The sequence below is a fragment of the Sapajus apella genome, unplaced genomic scaffold (genome assembly GCF_009761245.1).
Source record: "Sapajus apella isolate SASKATOON/1434 unplaced genomic scaffold, GSC_monkey_1.0 scaffold160, whole genome shotgun sequence".
Classification (NCBI taxonomy): Eukaryota; Metazoa; Chordata; class Mammalia; order Primates; family Cebidae; genus Sapajus; species Sapajus apella.
The window spans coordinates 57,373-78,354 of NW_022437100.1; the positions used below are offsets into that span (position 1 = coordinate 57,373).

A 20,982-nucleotide genomic window follows, 5' to 3' on the forward strand; every position below is an offset into this window, starting at 1 on the left:
AGCTGTCATTTCAGAGTGCACAGGAGGTCACTGTGTGCCACACCCAGCCCCTCTCCCAAGACAGTCTGTGAGCTGAGTCTAAAAGAAGAGTTCTAGCTGCAGAGTGTGACCAGTGTGGGGTGAAAAGCTGCTTAGAACAAAATACAGAATTCAAGGGCACACAATGGGCAGAACACGCATTCGCAGTGCAGAACGTGCAGTAAACGTGCAGCTCACCTAGCGAGGACACTGCTGGGTTCAACCATAAGCCATCAAAAGGGAGAGGAAAAAAACGGAGGTGAGATGACTTTCCAGCTGCCCTTTCACTCTTCGCTGGTGTGCTGGGAGTGGGTGGCTGTCCACCCTGAGGCATTTCAATGGCAGGGAAAAGAAATGGATTCAAACACACGTCCGCTCGAGACCCTGCAAGTGTCCAGCAACTTGAGGACCAAGTCTTGGAACCTGCCTTCCAGCCTCAGAAGGGGAGGACACACAGCAATTAGCTACAGATGCCAAGAGGGCTTCTGCGCAAACTCCAGGACCTCGCCAGTTTCCATAGCAACTCAGAAGGCTAGGAGGCCAAGGACGGAATGGGCTTGCTACTGCCAGACCACTCCCAAGATGGCCACGCTGTCGTCTCAGCAGAAGTGGGCCCAGCCTCTGCTTCATTCCCCAAAGCATCCTCATGTGAACCTGAAGCCATGACCACTAAGTGTTCTTCCTCCATCATCCCACTGAGGCCCAGCAAGTGGCTGTGGGGATCACAGCACTCACCTGGTCCTTCTTGCTCTTGTGTGAGGACGCCACGTACGCCAGATACTGGATGACCTTCTTGGTGTTCTCTGTCTTGCCAGCTCCAGATTCGCCCCTACCAAGAGAAGCAAGGAAGTCCCGGGGTTAGGCCTGGCCAAGTCCTTGACCTCCGTCCCTTCCCACTGCACACGTGACTGCCTCGCCTTCTATCGGGTGCCCATGAAGGACCCAACATCTATTGGGCAGCAAAAGGGACAGCCACATAAACACTCTGGAATCCTCATGCAGTCCATTTCCCATGGCTCTCCAGGGGCCGGACAGAAGTCAACTGAAACCCACTGCCTGCCCCGGTCACTTGGCAGCCTTCACATGCAAGTGTTTTAAAAATCAGTTTTAGGCAGCTGTGGACATAAGGGTCAAAGGCACTGGGACATGTTCCTCTGAAACTTCACTTGAAGGAATGTTCTGTGCCATTAACTCCCTCGGCAATGGGGTTTATGGATCTCCTTCTGAAGTTCAGAGGGTGAGAGGCCCCAGGGTCTATTTCAATCCAGGTAAAGAAAGCCACCATACAAGGAGTGAAGGAATGCCTTCTGCCCAAAAGTTATGGAGGGGCTGGTTCCCAGCTGGATTGTGGAGAGGATCTTGGTTTTCCTTTCTGCCATAAAATCCACCCCTCTTCCCACAGGCTTCTTGAAGAAGGATGATTGAAATTGAGCTCATCCATGCAGCGGGCCCCCCTAGTAGCAAACGTACAAGCTGAAGTCCTGTCCCCTGGGGAAGCGGAGGAGGGAGCCTTGAATTGGGAATGGGGGACTTCACAATCCCCAGTCGTGGTTTCAGTAGGAGTCCTCAAGAATGAGAACAGGTTGGTGGGTGAAACGAACCATTACTCAGATGGAGAAATACTTACGTGCACAAGATGGACTGATCTTCCCGGTCTGCAACAAAGGAGACAACAGATTAACTCCCACCAGATACAAAGTCTCCCTCTCCCAAAGAGCTGTCTGTTTCCCAGAAAGGGAGCACAGAGCCACAGACACTGTCTTTTCGGGGATCTCGCAGCCCACCCTCATAGGCTGACAGTACACCTTGCTGGGTGGGACATTTGTTGGGGGACAGTGCCACTAGGCAGCTGGGAGCTCAGACTGCCCACCATGCTGCCCAGCCCCCACCAGAAAACTAGAAATAGTTCTCTGTCTCTCACCTTAGCGGAACCAATGTTTGGAAAGCTCTCCAGGAACTGACTTTTCTGGGAGCTGAGTGGGGCCTGCCCTGTGTGTTTATAACGGGGGCTGAGACTGTTAGAAATAAGCCCGCTGCAGGTGCTCTAAATACCATCCCCATTGAAGGAAGGAGCACCGCTTAAGAGGCCGGGGGAGGAGGGGTGCCGAGGCCTGGCTTTGCGACAGGAAGGCCCTGGGGTAAGATGCTACCTCACAGCGTGAGACTCAGGACAGGTGCGCAGCCTTCCCTGAGCCCCAGCTCCCTCCTCCGCAGCGTGGGATAACAGTACATGTGTCCACAACACATGTGACCACACCAGCATGGTATCTGGCAAGTGGAAGGCGTGCAATGATGTCACTTTAGAGGCAGCTTGTAAAGAATGACAGCTTCTGATGGGTTTCTGTGACAACCTGTTCTAGAGCCGAGTGTCAGGAACTTTCAGTAACTATCAACAGCTCTGTGAACCACTCGGCAAGTAAGGCTATAAATACCCACTCTCCCCTGGTACAGGAGGGGCAGTGATGCCCACACTCGAAAGCTGAGTTTGCCGGTAACAGTAAGGCATCCTGGCTGTTCAGTACCGGGTACCAATCTTAAGCAACAGCTGAAAATACAAACTAATTTTGTTTCCGTTTTATCGCACCCCATCTAAAGTCCCCACCGTCCTTGAAGTCAAACTGGCCTGAATCCAGGATCAGGCTACTTACAAATATTTGAGCTGCCGTGAAGTATTTAAGTCTGAGTCTGAGTTTCTACAACCACAAAGGAGATATGCTACTAACTCCCTTGCAGGATTCGTTTGCAAAATAGAAATAACACACAAAACAGACCTGCCGCAGTCCCTGTAAAGAGAGGAAGCTCCCCAAATGGTTGGTGCCTACTGACTTCCCCACCACGACGTCGACATGGGTGGTGGGGAAGTCAGTAGGCACCAACCATTTGGGGAGGGAAGTGGCGTTGTCGGGGGCAGTGGGAGCATCCGTGGCTGCTGGTACAGTATCGGCACTGGATGGAAACATGGGTTCAGCGACGTGTGAAGGACATACTCAGTGGCTCGCACCGCCCGCCTGGTCAGGGCCCTGCATGACTAGGCACTGGGAGAATGACTCACGGCTTTCCACGCACATGGCCTCGGGAGACACATTTAACTGTTCTACACCAGTAGATGCCGACCAGCTAGGTAGCCTGCCTCTTCCGAGGTGAGCTTTCCAGCGTGCCTGACCTCAGCAGTGTGCGGGGCTAGGCATTGCCTCCTATCTCTTCTTCTGCCCACTGGTCGTTCGGAAGGGGGAAAAGGAAGCCCGAACAGAGAAGAAAAAACAAACCTCTCACCCAACACCGACATCAGCTGTGCCCTGGGCCACAGCTTCCTCCCAGCCCCCTAAGCATCAACGGGGTGGGGGCACAGAGGGGCTAGGTCACTCTAACACATCCCACACTCTGCTCTCTGCTGTGGGCACTGCTAGGGAGGCAAGCTCTAGGGTGGCCTTAATCCCCGCCTTGCCTTTCTCAAAAAAACAGTCCTTCAAGCCTGCACAGCAAGGACAGAGATTAGAGCCCAGCATCCTTGACAAGACAGACGGGAAGACAGAAGGGAGGGAGGCAGCAGGAACGACATTTCATCGCTGGCCCCTAACAACAGTGTGGCAACCGATAGGGGTTTGGAACAAACACTTTTGTGATCGCAGGCCCTTGCCCTCCCCCACTGAGGCTCCCTGTAGTCTGCCCCAGCTGTGGGCATGTTTAGTCACCGGCTCTACTCGCAGGCCAAAATGTACCTGCGAGTGCTGGCAAGTTGTGAGCAGCAACGGCTCAATGATACCATAAAAGGAAACATTCCCCAACCCTTCCAAAGGAACCGTTTTCCCAGGGCTGTCCCTGGGATGGCTGGAATTCCTCTAATTGTGTGAGGAGGAGTCAGAGGCTCCGTGGCTGAACAACAGGAAGCAGAGCCCAGAAACACACTCAAAGGCATGCACACGCAGGCACGTGCGTGCACAAGGACAGGGACACACACACCGACACACAAGCCTCTGCGCACACACAGTCACATATGGAGGCAGGTGGACAGAGGTACATGTACACAGAAACACATGCACACACATGTGCACAGATGTGTGCAAAGCCATATATATAGATGAGCACATGCACCCACACAAGGCACATGGCTGCACATGCATTTACAAACGTGTCCACACACAAACCCAAGTGCAAACACAGGCACCCGAGGCACATGTATGCCCAGGTGTATGTGGACATACATGTATGTACGCAGCCACACACACACAGGGACATATGCCCAGGCACACGCACACACACAGGCTGCCTACACACACACTTCACATTCCGAAACCCCAGAGCCAAACTCAGAGTGTCTTCTCTCCATTCACCCCACAATCCCCAGCTCTCTGACTCCTCCAGCCTTCCCCCTCCAATTCCTGAGGCCAGCTTGCCGCTGTCAACACAGCCTAAATATACCTTTAAAAATTCTGGGCCACGCACTGTGGCTAATGCCTGCAATCCCAGCACTTTGGGAGGCCGAGGCGGGCAGATCTCAAGGTCAGGGGCTCAAGACCAGCCTGACCAACATGGTGAAACCCCGTCTCTACTAAAAATACAAAAATTAGCCGGGTGTGGTGGCGGGCACCTGTAATCCCAGCTACTCAGGTGGCTGAGGCAGGAGAATCACTTGAACCCAGAAGGCAGAAGCTGCAGTGAGCCGAGATCTCACCATTGCACTCCAGCCTGGGCAACAGAGAGAGACTCTGTCTCAAAAGGAAAAAAGAAATCTGGATTTGTTTTGCCAGGAACATTCATTCGGACAAATGCTTTCTGAAAAGCAAACTGCTGGGAGGCCTCCTCACTGCTTCCCCTCTTGCCCCTCTGCTTAGCATCCAAATCCACCTGCTCCACACACCATGAATCACACCATGGCCCCATGCAACAGGAAAGGTCTTTCTGACGCTCAGGAAGGGGTTTGGTCTGTTATCTTGTATGGCCTCCAATAACCTTACAAAGTAGATAAAGCAGGTATTATCGTCACTGTTTTGCGGGTTCTTTCCGCACAGTGGTTTTTCTGGATTTGTTCCTGATCTCAGAGGCATCTCTTCTGGGCAGTGAGGTAGTCAGAATTCTTAGCAACCAGTGGGCTCTTGGCCAGACTTAGTTTACTCTGCAGCCCACCTCCCCACCCTGTGCATTCTGGTGGAGACTGCTATCAGCGCCCAGCCCCTCCCCCCTCCCCCACATCGCCATCTCACTGGATGAGCACATTCAGAGTCCAGCCCAATCCGCTTGTTTTGGCTCAAGTCCTTATTTGGCCTGTAAGGACTGAAGGCTTACTTGAAAACGCCCTTCCTTCCTCTACACAGGAGGAGGCCGCCGGGAACACGCCCCTTCTGGGACACGAGCCCCCTGCCAGATGAAAGCCTAGCCATGGTAGGCACTTGAATTCCCTGCCCCAGCCCCTCTCTTGGTGAGGGCAGGGTAGAGCCAGGGTTATGAGTCACTCTGCAGTAGCTTTCAGACTTTTCAAAAAGCAGCGGCAGTCCTTCCTCAGATGAAATCTCCCCAAATCCCTGAGCAAGGGACAGCAGGTGGTGGAGACAGGGTTCCTCAGAGCACACAGAGTTTGACAATCACTGGTCCATGTGTCTGGAGCAGCTCTGCAAAGGAGGAGGCCACCGCCAAGGGCACTGCGGCCCTGGGTTCCCTTCTTCCTACGCGGTGCCTGCCCCTTGACCCCTCTGGGAATTAAGGGACTGCTCTGAGGATGGAAGGAAATGGTGTATCTGTTGTCAACAGTGTGAGGCAGACGCCCAGACATGCTGTCCTTATCCGCCTGCTGTCTCAGAGCTCCCAACCGAGCAACTCCCTGGCACCACCACGAGAAAGTCTTTTATAAAAGTTACATATTCAGGAACCAGGCCATTCCCTCCTTGGATCTCATTTGAAACCTGAAATGTCCTGAGGCCAAGCCCATGCAGTGAGGGCCCGTGAGCTGATGTGGCCCTCTACCTGTGCACAGGTGTTTCTAGCCAGCTCAGAAGGCTGGGTCCAGGAGGGAGGAAGGGGAATCTGACCACAGGTATTTCATCCCAGGTACTGACTTCTGCTGAAGGCTTAAGGCTCACTTCCTTTGGGAGAGGAGCTTCAGCTCATTCTTGTCCATAAAAGGCCACGAGGCTCACACAGCGGTGACATCAGCCCAACAGGAAGTACAGAGGAAGGGGCCTGGTTCACCAGCAACCACTGCTGGGACTGACTCATCACCATGCTCCCAAGATCACATCTCCCCAGGTTCCGGCATGGAGCAGCTCTCTCGGGCTCCACCTGGGAGAGGCCCCTACAGGACCCCATCTTCAGCTCCACTGGGTTTATTGAGAAATGGGTACGGACCAAGAAAGAAAGAAAGGAAAGGGGAGTTTCAGGTTGGGCAATGTCCCCACACTGGGTGAGACTGATCAGATAATCTGAGACAAATGGGATCAAAACTTTCCACCACCAGGGAGCCTTCTGCTTTCAGGGAAATTTCAGAGTGGCCCCTGGGGGTGGCTTGCTGTGTTGGCACTGTGATCCCTGCCCTGCATTGCCAGAATGGGTGTCTCATGCTGTCCTGGGCAGAGACCTAGACCCAGAGTCGCTTCTCTCCAAGACCCTCATGTGGACAGCATCTGGTCTCAGTTGGTCAAACCACAAAGCACCTATGGGGCTGAAGCTTGGAACTTGGATTGGGAAGGTCTTGGAGAGCACCTAATTCAAATCGACCCCAAGATCAGGGCAGAGTCCTAAGAAATCCGATGGCTTGATCAGAGTCGCATGAATAGGGCTGAGATCTCAGGCCTCTGGAGGCCTCACCCTCCCCCGCACACCCCTCCATCAAACGCCCGGATGGGCACAGCACTGGGCACCTCCCGCAGACCTGCCTCAGCGCTGCAAAGAAAGGGCCACAACGCTTTCACGATGGGAGGCTCTGTCTGCTTCCCCACAGCCAGCTCAATTCACAAGCTTGGGTTACAAGCCCTTGGGAGGCAAACGGGGAGGTAAGGAAAAGCAAGTGCAAAAGGATGCTTCATATCAGCAGGGGCTGCAGATCTGTGTCGAGGGGGGTGGAGCTTCCTGGCAGCCTGCCTGCCTAGCAATCTGCCAGCAAAGGAGGAAGCCCCTGCCGTGGCTCCCAGGCACACGATGTGGTCATGGGCAAGTGTGCCCTCTAGGGCACCACGGTAGGCCCAGATCAAGGGACATGCCTGCTTAGCTGCGTCTATGCCAGAAGCCAGCTTAACTTGGCCCAGTGCCTCTGCCCACAGCCCATGTTTCCCCAGGTGGAACCCTGGTTTGAACCTGTCAAGACCCAAGTCTCCAGTTACAGGAGGCAGAGAATGGGTGGCCCCTTCCAAGCACCTTGGATAATTTTTTTAAAGCTTGAGGGATTGCTCTTAACTTTCATTATGTCAGAGACCAAGCAAGGCCCCAGACAAGGCTTCTCTTGGCCAAGATGCGTTAGGAAAACACAGGTAAGTTCCCAGCATACAAGCAAACCTGCCAGAAACAGCACTGCTGGGTGTTTCTCTGCCCTTCCTGTGAGCAGGGGCAGGAGGGAGAACGTTCTCCTAGTGGATTTGTTGTCAAGGCAGCTCCAGTAGGTTTGTCAGACTGGAGGGAAATTCAAAAGCCACATGTGAGGGCTGACCACCCACAGCACATGCCACTGGGACACTCCCAGTCCAGTTCTGCCTTGCTCCTACCTAACATTCCCCTTGGGAAGAGGAAAGGCAAGGGAGGAGGGGCCCCTGTTGAGTTCTGCAGAGGGCTGGAGCAACCGGGAACAAGAGGGAAGGACCTGGGACACACACAAGGAGCATGGCAGACACAGCCAGGCACTGCTCAGGACAAACCCGGCTCCCTGTTGGGATACCAACAGGCCTGCAAAGACAGCAACCGGCTTTGTGAAACTTCCTTTGATGAGTCAATCGTGCTTGAGAATACCAGGGACATCAATGCTTGGAGGGAAATAGTAACAGCGCATGACCATGCCGCCTTGGAAAAGCAATGGGTAGAAGGAAAGGCTGTCAGGCCAGGATTCACTCCTGGAGCACAGCTCACACATCCTCTCCTTGCAGCTTAGACCTGTGCCCTGTTGTAGCTGTGGACCAGATCATGTGGAAGAGACAAGATCTTCAAGAAGAATCATGAAGCCACGTGGGAATGACATCTTGAGCCCCCATCAGCACCGTCTGTTTTCCCAAAGAACAGCTTGCATCCTCAAGAGTTTATTATCAATGTCTACACGGGGCTGGTAGTCTTGGTCAAGACTAAACAAATTTTACAGAAGCCACTTCCAGAATCCCAACTTTTATACCGGCAGACTTTTAGCTCATTTATCTTTCTTTAGTTGTAGGAAATTACTTTTGTAGTCAACCAGTCTTAATTCCAGAAATCAGGTAGGTAAAGGAAAGCAACTCCTTTTTCTCAACACGCTATGGTTCAGCCCTGACAAACTGGGACGCAGTCCAACTGAAGTCTCAGAGCCGGCGCTTGGGAGAACAGGAAAAACGGGCTGGCAGCGGCAGCCGACACTCGCCAGGCAGCAAGAGAACTCACAGGAGGCCAAAGCACCAAGTGGCTTAGGGTCAGTAGGGACTTGATGTGAGTTTTTGGCATTGGTTTGTTTCGGGGGATGGGGAGCAGAAACAAAAACACTGGGCAAAGCTTCCAAACACCCCCACCCAAAGTTTCGGGTTCTAAGAGGACACTTCATTTCATCTCCCTCTCAGTGGGCACAGAGCAAAGCATGGTGGGTCTGCTGGGATGAATTTCCAAAAAGAAGTAAGCCTAACAATGAATCCTTGAAAAGGGCCTGTTAACCAGACTCCTCTTTTTTTTTTTTTTTTTAAAGACAGAGTCTTGCTCTGTCGCCCAGGTGGAGTGCAGTGGCACGATCTCGGCTCACTGCAACCTCTACCTCCCAGGTTCAAATGATTCTCCTGCCTCAGCCTCCTGAGTAGCTGGGATTATAGGCACACACCACCAACGCCCAGCTAATTTTTATATTTTTAGTAGAGAGGGGGATTTCACCATGTTGGTCAGGCTGGATTCGAACTCCTGACCTCATGATCTGCCTGCCTCAGCCTCCCAAAGTGCTGGGATTACAGACCTGAGCCACTGCACCGGGCCCAGAGACTCCTATTCTAGAGAGATGTTCTAAAAATGAGGCTGTGTCAGGCAGGACCATGGGTAGTTCAGTAGCCTCGTGCTGGGGCCAGGCTTTCCTTCCTGGCAGGAAGGACAAAGCAGCCAGTTCGCATCAGCTCCAGGACAGCGCCTCCCGGCTGCAGCCATGGTATTGGGTGGTAGCCCAGGGCCTACTTCCCACAGCACCTCTCTGGTCCACCAGCAGTCCAGGGAACAGAAAAGCATATCAGGGCTGCAGAAGAACCAACTCTGGATCAAGCACCACATCTCCTAAAGCTCCACTGAGGCCACATCCACCCCAGGCCTCAGCTCTGAGTGGACCAGACCAGACAGGCCAGGGACCATGTCTGTTATCGTGTTCCAGTGTGTGGCGACGTCGCTGCAGGGGAAGCGGCTGTGACAACTCACTTCCTGCGGCTAGACTCTCAGGGGAGTCTTTTTGAGGAGTTTCAAACGCCTGCCAGAAAGATGCATTTGGCCATCACCTTCGTTAAGCAAGCAGGAGTGTGAACGGAAGGAATGAGCGATTTGAAGGCTCTGTGAAAGGCAGGGCAGTTCAGTCAGGAAGCGTTTGGACTCCTAGGGCCAGCTCTAACAGGTGATCACCGCAGCCATCACACACGTGGCGTCTTACTTCTTACCATGACCCTGCCAGGGAGTTTTATGAAGCCCAAGAGGCAGACAAGAGAATGAGGCTCAATCAGAGTGAGCGGACTTGCTCCAGCCGGGCTGCAGTCAGGCAGCGAAAGAGAATGAGGCTCAATCAGAGTGAGCGGACTTGCTCCAGCCGGGCTGCAGTCAGGCAGACAAGAGAATGAGGCTCAATCAGAGTGAGCGGACTTGCTCCAGCCGGGCTGCCGTTAGGCAGCGAAAGAGGCCGATCAAAGCCCACGGTTTCTCCTCCACAACACACTTCCTCTTGCTCAAAGGCAAAACATGGCACTTTTCCCAAATCTCAGGCTGAGACAGGCCCAGCAGCCCCTTTCTGGTGCCCTGTGGAAGTGCTGTGTCATCTATCAAAGCTCCGTCCCCACCCCAGCAGCTCTCGAGGCTCAGTGGGGCCCCCCTTCTCTGTGCTAGTTTCTCGCTCTCATCTTGAAGCTGATCTGCTTGTCTCTGGGCACGAGACAGTCACCTCCTCCAGGCAGGCCCCAACCTGCTGTCCGTACACCCTGCAGAGTGCCCCCACAAACACACAGTAGGTGCTCAGCCAGCACAGGGAGACCAGTGGGTGCGGACACGGGACACACCCCATCTCGGAGAGCCCGAGCTGCCTGCACGGCACATTTGGGCACACAGGGCCTGTTCCCGACCTCCCCAGCAGACAGCGGGGCCTTTGTGTGCTGACGGCTGGCAGGGCTGGCAGCCTCCCGGCTGGGCGCATTCCTGCTTCAGCAGAGTCATCCCATCTGTGGCTTCCGAAGCGCTCGCTCCTCAGCCGCCCGTCCCGGTGAGTCTATTCAAATGGAGCTTTTCTGCCCCCTTGACACATTTTCCTGGGCCTCTGCCCAACATGGCCCTCTTCCTCAGAAAGACCTTGGAAAGCAGACGGTTCCACAGGAGAGACAAGAAGAATGCGGAGAGAAGGAAAGAGAGGGCCCCTCCTGCCCTAGTCCCCACCTAACCACTGAGCCCAAGAGAATTCCTTCAAGACCAGCCAGAGAAAATGAGAGGTACCAGCACCCTGCGGGCCTGTGCCGGGGTAACAGGCACCAGGACGGGAATCAGGAGGCCTGCTTTCTGGAGCTCACAAGTCAGTTAACATATCTGGGCCTGCCTCTTTCCATATTCAAAGAGCCGTGCTCAGATGTGAAGATACACAAAAATTCTACCCCTCATCATTTACAGAGAAAGGTTAGAAGCCAAGGGGAACGTGGACACTCACTGGCACTCTGGGCAGCTGCTGGTGACCAACCACTTCCGGTGCAGGTGCCCCTGAGAACCCAGAGATTGGGTGAGGGGGTGGGGGGGAGGTTGGCACAGAGCAAAGGGTTAAATTGCTCTCAGACCAGTTGAGGTCTAGAATGAAAGCAGACTCACTTCCCCTAAAATACTGGGAACTCATTAAAATATTAATACCACAAAGTCACCGAAAGTGAACCAAACCTGACATTCTACCTAATTCACAGAGAAGGGGCTCTTCTTTTTTTTTTGAGACAGAGTCTCACTCCATTGCAAAGCTGGAGTGCAGTGGCGCAATCTCGGCTCACTCTAACCTCCTCCTCCTGGGTTCAAGGGATTCTCCTGCCTCAGCCTCCCAAGTAGCTGGGACTACAGGTGCGTGCCACCACACCCAGCTAATTTTTTTGTATTTTTAGTAGAGATGGGGTTTCACCATGTTGGCCAGGATGGTCTCAATCTCTTGACCTCATGATCCGCCCACCTCAGCCTTCCAGAAGGGGCTTTTTCTACTCACTGGGGATATAACTGGGCTCAAGTCAAATTCTTCAACCAGCAAGTGCTCCTGTAGAGACACACACGCCTCTCCCCACAGGGGAGACCCCAGAAGGTCTGGCCCGGGAGCCAGAAGCACCATTTCCCAGGCAAGGCAGATGTTTTGCAGACCATAGCTGCTTCCGCCTGAACTCTATAACAGATCATTGTGCCTGCCCTGGGACAGTCCCAGCCCCCTTAAAGTTGGTCTCCGCCTGGCAAGGGCCAGCAACACAACACAACGTTATGCTCTCTCACGCTCGTGTCCTTGGCTAGTTCAAAGTCTTCAATGCCATCTCAGAGTTCAGAGGAATGGTCCAATCCACAAGGTGGGAAGACCCAGGAATGGCCATGACAATGAATTAACTGTATGGGAAAGGCAGGGTCAGGAGGTGAACCGACCATGTCACCACGACTTTAATTAAACCCAAGGCCATGCTGCGCATGTCTTGGATGCCCTGTAACTACTTGACTGACACATACCACTGCCTTTCTGCAAGATCCAACCACCCCAGGCCTCACCGCCACACCTTCCCCCAAACTCCCAGGACACCTGACACCGGCTCAGTCGTGCTGGCACAGATGTAGGCAGCAAGTGTCGTGTTTTGTAGCTATGGCCACATATTTCTGTCTATAAACACGTCTCATCTCTCCACCTGGACTGCCAAGGGCATCCAGTAACAGGATGTCAAAACCTCCTGGCATTCTAGCACCTTCTGTTACCTACCTCCACAGCCTAATCCAAGGCACTACATGCTGTCATGCCCCACCCAGGCCCATGGCAGACAGCACTAATCCATCTCAGCATTCCTGCATCGAGTCTCAAATCTTTGCCAGCACAGAAGGATCAGTAGGGCTCCAGGCAGCCACTACTGATCGATCGAAGACGATGCTCAAAGTAAAACTAATCTGCAATGCTTAGTCCAGTAGTTCTTAACTGGGAGTAATCTTGCCCCCCACGAACAACTTGATGGCAATGTCTGAGAACATTTTTGGTTGTCACAACTGGAGAGGGAAGGTGCGGCTGGCATCAAATGAATAGGAGCCAGGATGTTGCTAAACATCCTACAGTGCTCAGGAAAACTCCCCACCCCCAAGAGAGAATCATCCAGCCTCAAATATCACTAGTGTCAAGTGTGAGAAACCCTGGGTCAGTCTGACAATAGGTGAGTAACATATAATATCTCCTCCAAACTGAGATGCTTCTCAAAGTGAAAGAGAGTGCCATCAATAATAACTGTGGAACAACAGCAGGCAGAAATCAGGACATTGAACAGATAAAGGCAGATGGAGGTCCCAGGAAGGGTCAAACAGCTCCTCTCCTACAAGTCCCCAGACAAAGCCACCAACTGCCCTGTTTGGCAGAATAAATGCTAGTATGTCATAAGCCACAGTCAGTTCAGGAAGGAAATCTTTGTCTAGTTCTTGTTTAAAGATAAAGCAGAAAAGGAACCTCTGGCTGTGCCTTTTAAGATGTCAGTGGCAGGGAACAAACCTGTTTCCCCCGGGTGGGCAAAGCCGGGTGGGTAGCAGGCACTAAGACTTCACTCCAAAAGAGAAGGGTAGATTTTAACAGACTGCAGATGCCGAGGCTCCACGGGTGACACATGACCCAGGGCAAAAACCAAAGGTTCCTCTGGACACCCTTCTTTTACTAGTGAACCATCTGGTCATAATGTGAGCAGTTTCTGTTAATAACTTCCTCCCTGCTCCAAGAACAAGAGACCTATTATTAATTGCTTTGCAGGTCAGCTATATACAAGAAGAAGGAAGTTTTTTATTTTCATTTTTTAACTGAGACAGAGTCTCACTCTGTTGTCCAGGCTGGAGTGTGGTGGCGTGATCTCGGCTCACTGCAACCTCTGCCACCTGGGTTCAAGCTATTCTTAAGTCTCAGCCTCCTGAGTAGTTGGGACTACAGGTGTGCACCACCATGCCTGGCCAGCTTTTTTGTATTTTCAGTAGAGACTGTGTTTCACCGCATTGGCCAGGCTGGTCTCAAACTCCTCACCTCAGGTGATCCACCTGCCTCGGCCTCCCAAAGTGCTGGGATTACACGCGTGAGCCACCGCGCCTGGCTGAAGAAGAAGGAACTTTCTAATAGCCTAGAAATGTCCTCTGTCAGTCAACGTGGGAACTCAAGAGCTGTAGCAAGTCCAACGCTAGGCCAAAGGCAAAGTGAAAATCTCTCGGACTGAGGGTTAGGAAAACACAGACCCAATACCTGCACAGACTACTTTGAAGGAGGCACCGACAATGCAGATCTCCTGTGCTCACACATGTATTTCCTATCCCTTTTGGATAGGAAATACATCTTTTGGATTTCATCCAAAAGATGAAATCGCCTACCTATCTGCCCTGATAATTTGCAAATCGGATCAAACCCATTGATTCAGAATCTTGACAAATCATGAAGAGATCCTCCATTGCACAGATGTAGAGGGCAGCCCCTGAGTTCCTAACAAGGCCATTCGGTTATGGCCAAGACAATGGAAAGCTCCAGTTCTCTGCATCTTTTTTTTTTGTTGTTCTCCAATTACTTTCAATGTATGGAGCTTTCAGGCTATCCCCACCAAATTTTTGTTGTCATTGAACAAAGAACAATTGAATGAATCTCTTGGAGAAGGAGTCCTGCAGGTTAACTGAAGGTTAACCGAAGACATTCTGAAGTCCAGACCCAAGGACTCTGCCTCCTGCCTCATCAGTACATATTGCTCAGTCACAATGTCTTGCCTAAAAGCAAAAATGCCCAGTTGCTAGTTAACTGTTCCCATCCGGGATCCAAGTGTCAGAAGAGGCCCTCACTCAGTAGGTCACATCTCAAGACTGACTCTGAGGCAGGGCGCGGTGGCTCACGCCTGTAATCCCAGCACTTTGGGAGGCCGAGGTGGGTGGATCACGAGGTCAAGAGATCGAGACCATCCTGGTCAACACGGTGAAACCCCGTCTCTACTAAAAATACAAAAAATTAGCTGGGCATGGTGGCGCGTGCCTGTAATCCCAGCTACTCAGGAGGCTGAGGCAGGAGAATTGCCTGAACCCAGGAGGCGGAGGTTGCGGTGAGCCGGGATCGCGCCATTGCACTCCAGCCTGGGTAACAAAAGCGAAACTCCGTCTCAAAAAAAAAAAAAAAGACTGATTCTGGAGTACACTTCTTGCACTAGGCCAATTAAGAGAGCTGGGAACAACCAGACTCATAACCTCTAGAGACAAAGACTCAGACTTTTCTGGAATCCTACAGAATGTTTTGCCACCAGGCTGTTCTCGTTAGCATTTTGAAACACTCATTCTACTTTAGAAATAAAGGGCTGACGTCCTCAAGGAATTTTGACAGACGTGAGCATACGCCAAAGACTCGGCCAAACCTGTGCATCCTACATAATTCATCACGCTCAACAGTGCGGGTGGTGGAGGACAGGCCCGTGGGCTGCCACTCTAAGCCTCTAAACCAGGGACAGGGTGGTTAACCCAACAAGATTCATTACCACCACTGTCTAGATAGACTGCAAAGTTCAAAGAAAAAAGGATGCCTATGGAAGAGGACATAACAAACCACTATCCATACAACATGGGAGAACACAGCCCTGCCTGAAAATTGGGTTTGAGTCAGAATTACACAAGCCAGGTACTTGGCTAAGCTCTGAGAATGTAAAGGCAACATCTAGGAGAGAAAAAGAAATGTGTAAACACCGCAGTCAAATAAAGCATGACCAGGGCTCTGATGCAAATCTAGCCCAGACAGTCTCCCTGGAGGCCCTAATGCTTCCGTCGTGCTTTTAAAAAAAACAGTAGGGATTTGCCAGGCATTGCAGGCCGATGGAGCAGGTATGGTGTTTTGAAGCAGAAAGAGCTTTTAGGGAAATGTGAGGCGTTCCACATAGCTAGAAGCAGGAGAGGTAGGCAGGGGGCCAATTCTGAAGGGCACTGTATGTTGCCACAGAGTCTGAGTGTTATTAGAGGTTGGTGTAAAAGTAAGCACAGTCTTTGTCGTTACTTTGAATGGCAAAGACTGTGATTACTTTAGCAGCAACCTAATAGTTCTGGGGCAATGAGGAGCTTTTTCACGATTTGTCAAAATTTCAAATCAAGTGATTTGATCACATTTACATCCCAGAAAGATGACCAGTTGGTAGAAGCATGGGGTAGGGGGCTCCATTAAGAATGAAGTTGGCTGAGCATGCTGGATTTACATGCTGGCTCACGCCTGTAAATCCAGCACTTTGGGAGGCAGATCCAGGTAGATCCCCTGAGGTCAGGAGTTCAAGACAAGCCTGGCCAACATGGCAAAACACCTTCTCTACTAAAAATACAAAAATTAGCTGGGCATGGTGGTACATGCCTATAATCCTAGCTACTGGGGGGTGGGGTGAGGCAGGAGAATCGCTTGAACCTGGGAGGCGGAGGCTGTAGTGAACCGAGATCATGCCACTGCTCTCCAGTCTGGGCAACAGAGCAAGACTTCGTCTCAAAAAAATAAACAAAACAAAAAAAACACTGGCATGATGTTTCACACCTGTAATTTCAGCACTTTGGTTGGCTGTGGAGGGCACATCACCTGAGGTTAGGAGTTTGAGACCAGCCACAGTCAACATGGTGAACTACTAAAAATACAAAAAATTTGCCAGATGTGATGGCGGGCACCTGTAATCCCAGCTACTTGGGAGGCTAAGGCAGGAGAATCGCTTGAGCCCAGGAGGCAGAGGCTGCAGTGAGCCGAGATGGCATCACTGCACTCCAGCCTGGGCAACCAGTGCAAAACTCCATATAAAAAAAAAGAAGTGATGTTTAGAGGGCCATACAATAGTGCAGGCAAAAAACTGGAAAGGTTTACTTAAGGCCAGGATTAAAGGGGTAGAAAAAGGGAGAAGGGAATCAGAAATATGGAAAGAGAAAAAACCTACAGAAAGTGCTGGCTGACTTGGAAAATGGGATGAGGGAGGAAGAGGGGAGTGTGATGAGTCCTTAATTAAAAGTCTGGTCTGAAGATAGTGAGCTATCTCGACTGACTGTTCAGTTACACAACTTGTTCTACTCCTTCTCCCTTCTCACTAATGCACTTGATTGGTCTTCAAAAAAAAAATGAAGAGAAGGAAAAGAAAAGAAAAGAAGAGCCGGGCATAGTGGCTCACGCCTGTAATCCCAGCACTTTGGTAAGCTGAGGTGGGCAGATCACGAGGTCAAGAGTTCGAAACCAGGCTGGCCAACATGGAGAAACCCTGTTTCTACTAAAAATATAAAAATTAGCCTGGGGGCCGGGCGCGGTGGCTCATGCCTGTAATCCCAGCACTTTGGGAGGCCGAGGCGGGTGGATCACGAGGTCAAGAGATCGAGACCAACCTGGTCAAAATGGTGAAACCCCGTCTCTACTAAAAATACAAAAAATTAGCTGGGCATGGTGGTGTGTGCCTGTAATCCCAGCTACTCAGGAGGCTGAGGCAGGAGAATTGCCTGAACCCAGGAGGCGGAGGTTGCGGTGAGCCGAGATCGCGCCATTGCACTCCAGCCTGGGTAACAAGAGTGAAACTCCGACTCAAAAAAAAAAAAAAAAAAATTAGCCTGGCGTGGTGGCACACGCCTGTAATCCCAGCTACTCAGGAGGCTGAGGCAGGAGAATCGCTTGAACCCAGGAGGTGGGAGTTGCAGTGAGCCAAGATCACACTACTGCACTCCAGCCTGGGCAACAAAGCAAGACTCCATCTCAATAAATGAATCAATGAATGAATGAAGAGTCCCAGGTTCCTGGCTTGGGTGACTGGGTAGGTGGGTGAGTGGGTGGATAGATGATTGATAGATAGATAGATAGATAAATGGAGAGTCCCAGGATCCTGGTTTGGGTGACTGGGTGGAGGAAGAGATGGCAGCAGAGGTGGCGGCTGGGAGTATGTGGCTAGCAGTGCTCAGGTGACAGTGACACTCTTCAGCCGGAAAGTGATGGTGGAAGCCACTCAAGTGAATGGGGCCACCATCCAGAGGAATCCTCAGAGCAAGAGGACCAGCAGTTGAGGTGACACCTCAAGGAGCACCAATGAGCAAGGGGGGAAGAGTGGTGGGAGAGCCAAACAGACCAGGAAACAGACGGGGAAGGCAGAGATGAAGGGAACCAGAGAGGGGTGATAGGAGGGAATGGCTTTTGAAAGGGAGTGGTCAAGACTGTATGACGCTGGGGAGAGGTGAGGTAGGAACTCCCGAGAGCCGTGGACTTAGCAACACACAGATCATGGGTGCCCTCTGTCAGCCAGTCTGGAGAAGAGGTGGGGGCAGACCAGCCAGGGTGAGGGGAGTGACCGGGAGGTGGGGACGGAGGCAGTGAGCACAGACACTTCCTCCTCCACAAAGCTTCACTGCAATGGAACAGAAGGGGCACCGAAGCCAGAGTGACGAGGGGCAAAAGCCACCAGAGGCACTACATCTGTTTTTGTAAAGATGGGAAGAACTAAAAGACTGTGGGGAAGGAGCAAGAGAGGAAGAGGGAAAAACACAAAGGGGAGGGAATAACAGGTAGAAGAGGCTGGACGCGGTGGCTCACGCCTGTAATCCTAGCACTTTAGGGGGCCAAGGTGGGTGGATCACCTGAGGTCAGGAGTTCAAGACCAGCCTGGCCATCATGGTGAAATCCCATCTTAAAAAAACAAACAAACAAAAAAAACAGGTAGAAGAGGGGACCTAAAAGAAAGCAGAGGGGACAGGCACAAGAGCTCTTGAAAAGAATAAGAAATTGGGGAGAAAATTAGGAAATGTGTACTTTAAAGCTTCTAGAACATTCTATCAACATATAAACATATTCTTTAGATAGCCATTGGCCCTGGCTCTCATACAGCAGTCTACAGACCTCCAGATCTCCATGATGCACTGCCCATCACCAGCCACTAGATCGATGTGGCACCAAATGTGAATCAGCACCTGCGGCCCCCGGTGAAGACTCGGCCCCAGGAGGGCTGACACCACGGCACCCACCTTGCATCATACTCCTGTAGGCAGTGTCTGTGATGGCATAGATGTGAGGGGGCATCTCATGCCGCTTCTTGCCCTTGTACATTTCCACAATCTCTTCCGAGTAGATGGGCAGGTTCTTGTAAGGATTGATGACCACACAGAACAGGCCGGAATAGGTCTAAAGGAAAGAACGGCAGATAGGAATGGGTTAGGAAGTCTGATTCTCAGTAGTGTACAAACTGTGCAGCAAAATATCTGCAGCTTCAAAGGACCCCCAAGTCAGCCTGATGCGAAAGCAGTCCCCGACAGCCCTTGCTCCCAGTGCCCCAGCTCCCACAGCCCTGCTGCAGCTGCGGGGCACCAGCACCCTCCCTCTGTCCTGTCAGTGAAGGTCCTCCCTCTCCACTGCAGGAGTGCTCCAGCCTCATAGGTCAGTGAGTGTGTGTATCCACCAGGGATGGTCCATGGCCAAGCAGACGGCAGAAGTCCAGTTACAAAGCCCAGATCCGAGCACAATGAGAGATGTGTTCATCATTGTGAGAAATGCACAAAGAGAAAAGGGCTCAGCTGCAGCATAGCAAACTGTAGAAACACAAGTTATTTCACACTGAAGGATGCTGAGAGAGAGTGAAGCTTAAATCTTTCTAGCACTGAAAAACTCACTGTGTCCTAAACCAATCAGATCTTTTGTGGGCTAGTGGGTCCCTGACAAACACCTCTTTCTCTGGAATCTTCTGGAGATATTCACATGTAAATCCCTAAAAAACTTTAAGACTATTTCACATCCCCTGTGAGCCCTCTCCAAGACTTGGGTCTTCTCTGGAGGGGAACCCAATTAATCAACATCCTTAATGGGAGGCACTTAAAACATACCCAATACCCCAAGTGTTACTTGGTCAAGTTCAGAGTTGACCGGGCGAGATGGTTCACACCGGTAATCCCAGCACTTTGGGAGGCCGAGGCGGGCGGACCACCTGAAGTCAGGAGTTCGAGATCAGCCTGGCCAACATAGTGAAACCCCATCTCTACTAAAAATACATAGCAGAGTGTGGTGGCAGGTGCCTATAATCCCAGCTACTTGGGAGGCTGAAGCAGGATTGCTTGAACCTGGGAGGCAGAGGTTGCAGTGAGCCAAGACCATGCCACTGCCCTCCAGTCTGAGGGACAGAGCAAGACTCCCCCTCAAAAATAAAAAAGACCCCCAGAGGCAGATGTCCGAAGTTCAAATCTCAGAAAGGGTAAGGTTCTTAACCTCTCTCCCTCCATTTCTCAATATGAAAAATGGGGACGGGCAGAGCTCTAGACCTCACTGGGTGGTTATGAGGATTAAATGAAGTGCTTAGCACAGCCTTGGAGAGCAGCTCTGGGAAGTTCAGGACAACCATTTCCAACAGCAGCGATTTACACACATCTGTCTGTCCTTCCTCCTTGTCTTCAGGTAAATACACCTTACCTTGTGACTACCTCCGTGTCTTCAGGTAAATATACTTTATCTTGTGACTACTAGTTCTTTTTCTAATAAACTACCTGTTATTTTTTTCTCCCAAGATACCCCTTCCCCACTTTAAAAAAAAAAAAAAAAAAAGAGATTCCTAATAGCTGTGGAAGATCCCCAAGACCACCCACGTGGCAGGTGCTCAGTTAGAGGACACAACTCTCTTTAGGCAGCTGGAGTGACCCAAGTACCCTCTTCCTAAGAAAATGGGCCTGAGGGGGCTGGGCGCAGTGCCTCACACCTGTAATCCCAGCACTTTGGGAGGCCAAGGTGGGCGGATCACAAGGCCAGGAGATTGAGACCATCCTGACCAACATGGTGAAACCCTGTCTCTACTAAAAATACAAAAATTAGCTGGGCATGGTGATGGGTGCCTGAAATCCCAGCCACTCGGGAGGCTGAGGCAGGAGAATCGCTTGAACCCAGGAGGAGGAGGTTAGAATGAGTCAAGATCACGTCACTGCACTCCAGTGAGTGAGACTCCGTCTCAAAAACAAAAAAAAAAAAAAGAAAAGAAAAGAAAATGGGCTTGAGGGTCCCAGCAAAGTGAAGCCGGTGCTCCACATACGACATCACCTACAGCCCTGCCTCTGTACAGTGACAATGGAAGGTCACAAGGCACTGGGCAGAGCTGGGAGCAGACTTGGGTCTCTAATCCCAACCGCCTTGGACATGGAGGCCAGTTCTCCGAGCTCCTTCCATCTTGTTTTCTTCATCACAAGTGGCCTACACCTTCATTGTTCCTGAAGCAGCCACCATTTTAGGGACTGCACTAGGGGTCAACCCAGCCCCCTCCACCTGGGCCCTCTCAAGTCACTCCAAAACTGAGGGTGGATCTTCTGGCTGAACCCAAAGACATGGTCCACACAGGGGCCAGTCATGAAGAGAAGGTTCTTCTAAAGCACTGGCCTAAGGCTATGGCACAGGGAATTTCCAAGCAGCAATCAGGCTAAAGGCAGAACCCGCAG

At 51.6% G+C, this 20,982-nt stretch overlaps 1 protein-coding gene across 13 annotated transcripts in view; it reads right to left on the reverse strand.

Annotated features, from left to right (window-relative positions):
- MYH9 (myosin heavy chain 9) overlaps nt 1–20,982 on the reverse strand; it is a 116,810-nt gene that overhangs the window by 44,008 nt on the left and 51,820 nt on the right. For all 13 annotated transcript variants that reach the window (XR_004265044.1, XR_004265043.1, XR_004265041.1 and 10 more), the window contains exons 3-5: nt 18,541–18,697; nt 1,646–1,673; nt 754–847 (exon numbers count right to left, since the gene is read on the reverse strand). Coding sequence is in view for 10 of the 13 variants with exons in the window: in XM_032266615.1 (XP_032122506.1) it covers nt 754–847; nt 1,646–1,673; nt 18,541–18,697 (279 nt within the window). In the remaining 3 variants the exon portion in view is untranslated. The remainder of the gene's footprint in view (nt 1–753; nt 848–1,645; nt 1,674–18,540; nt 18,698–20,982) is intronic.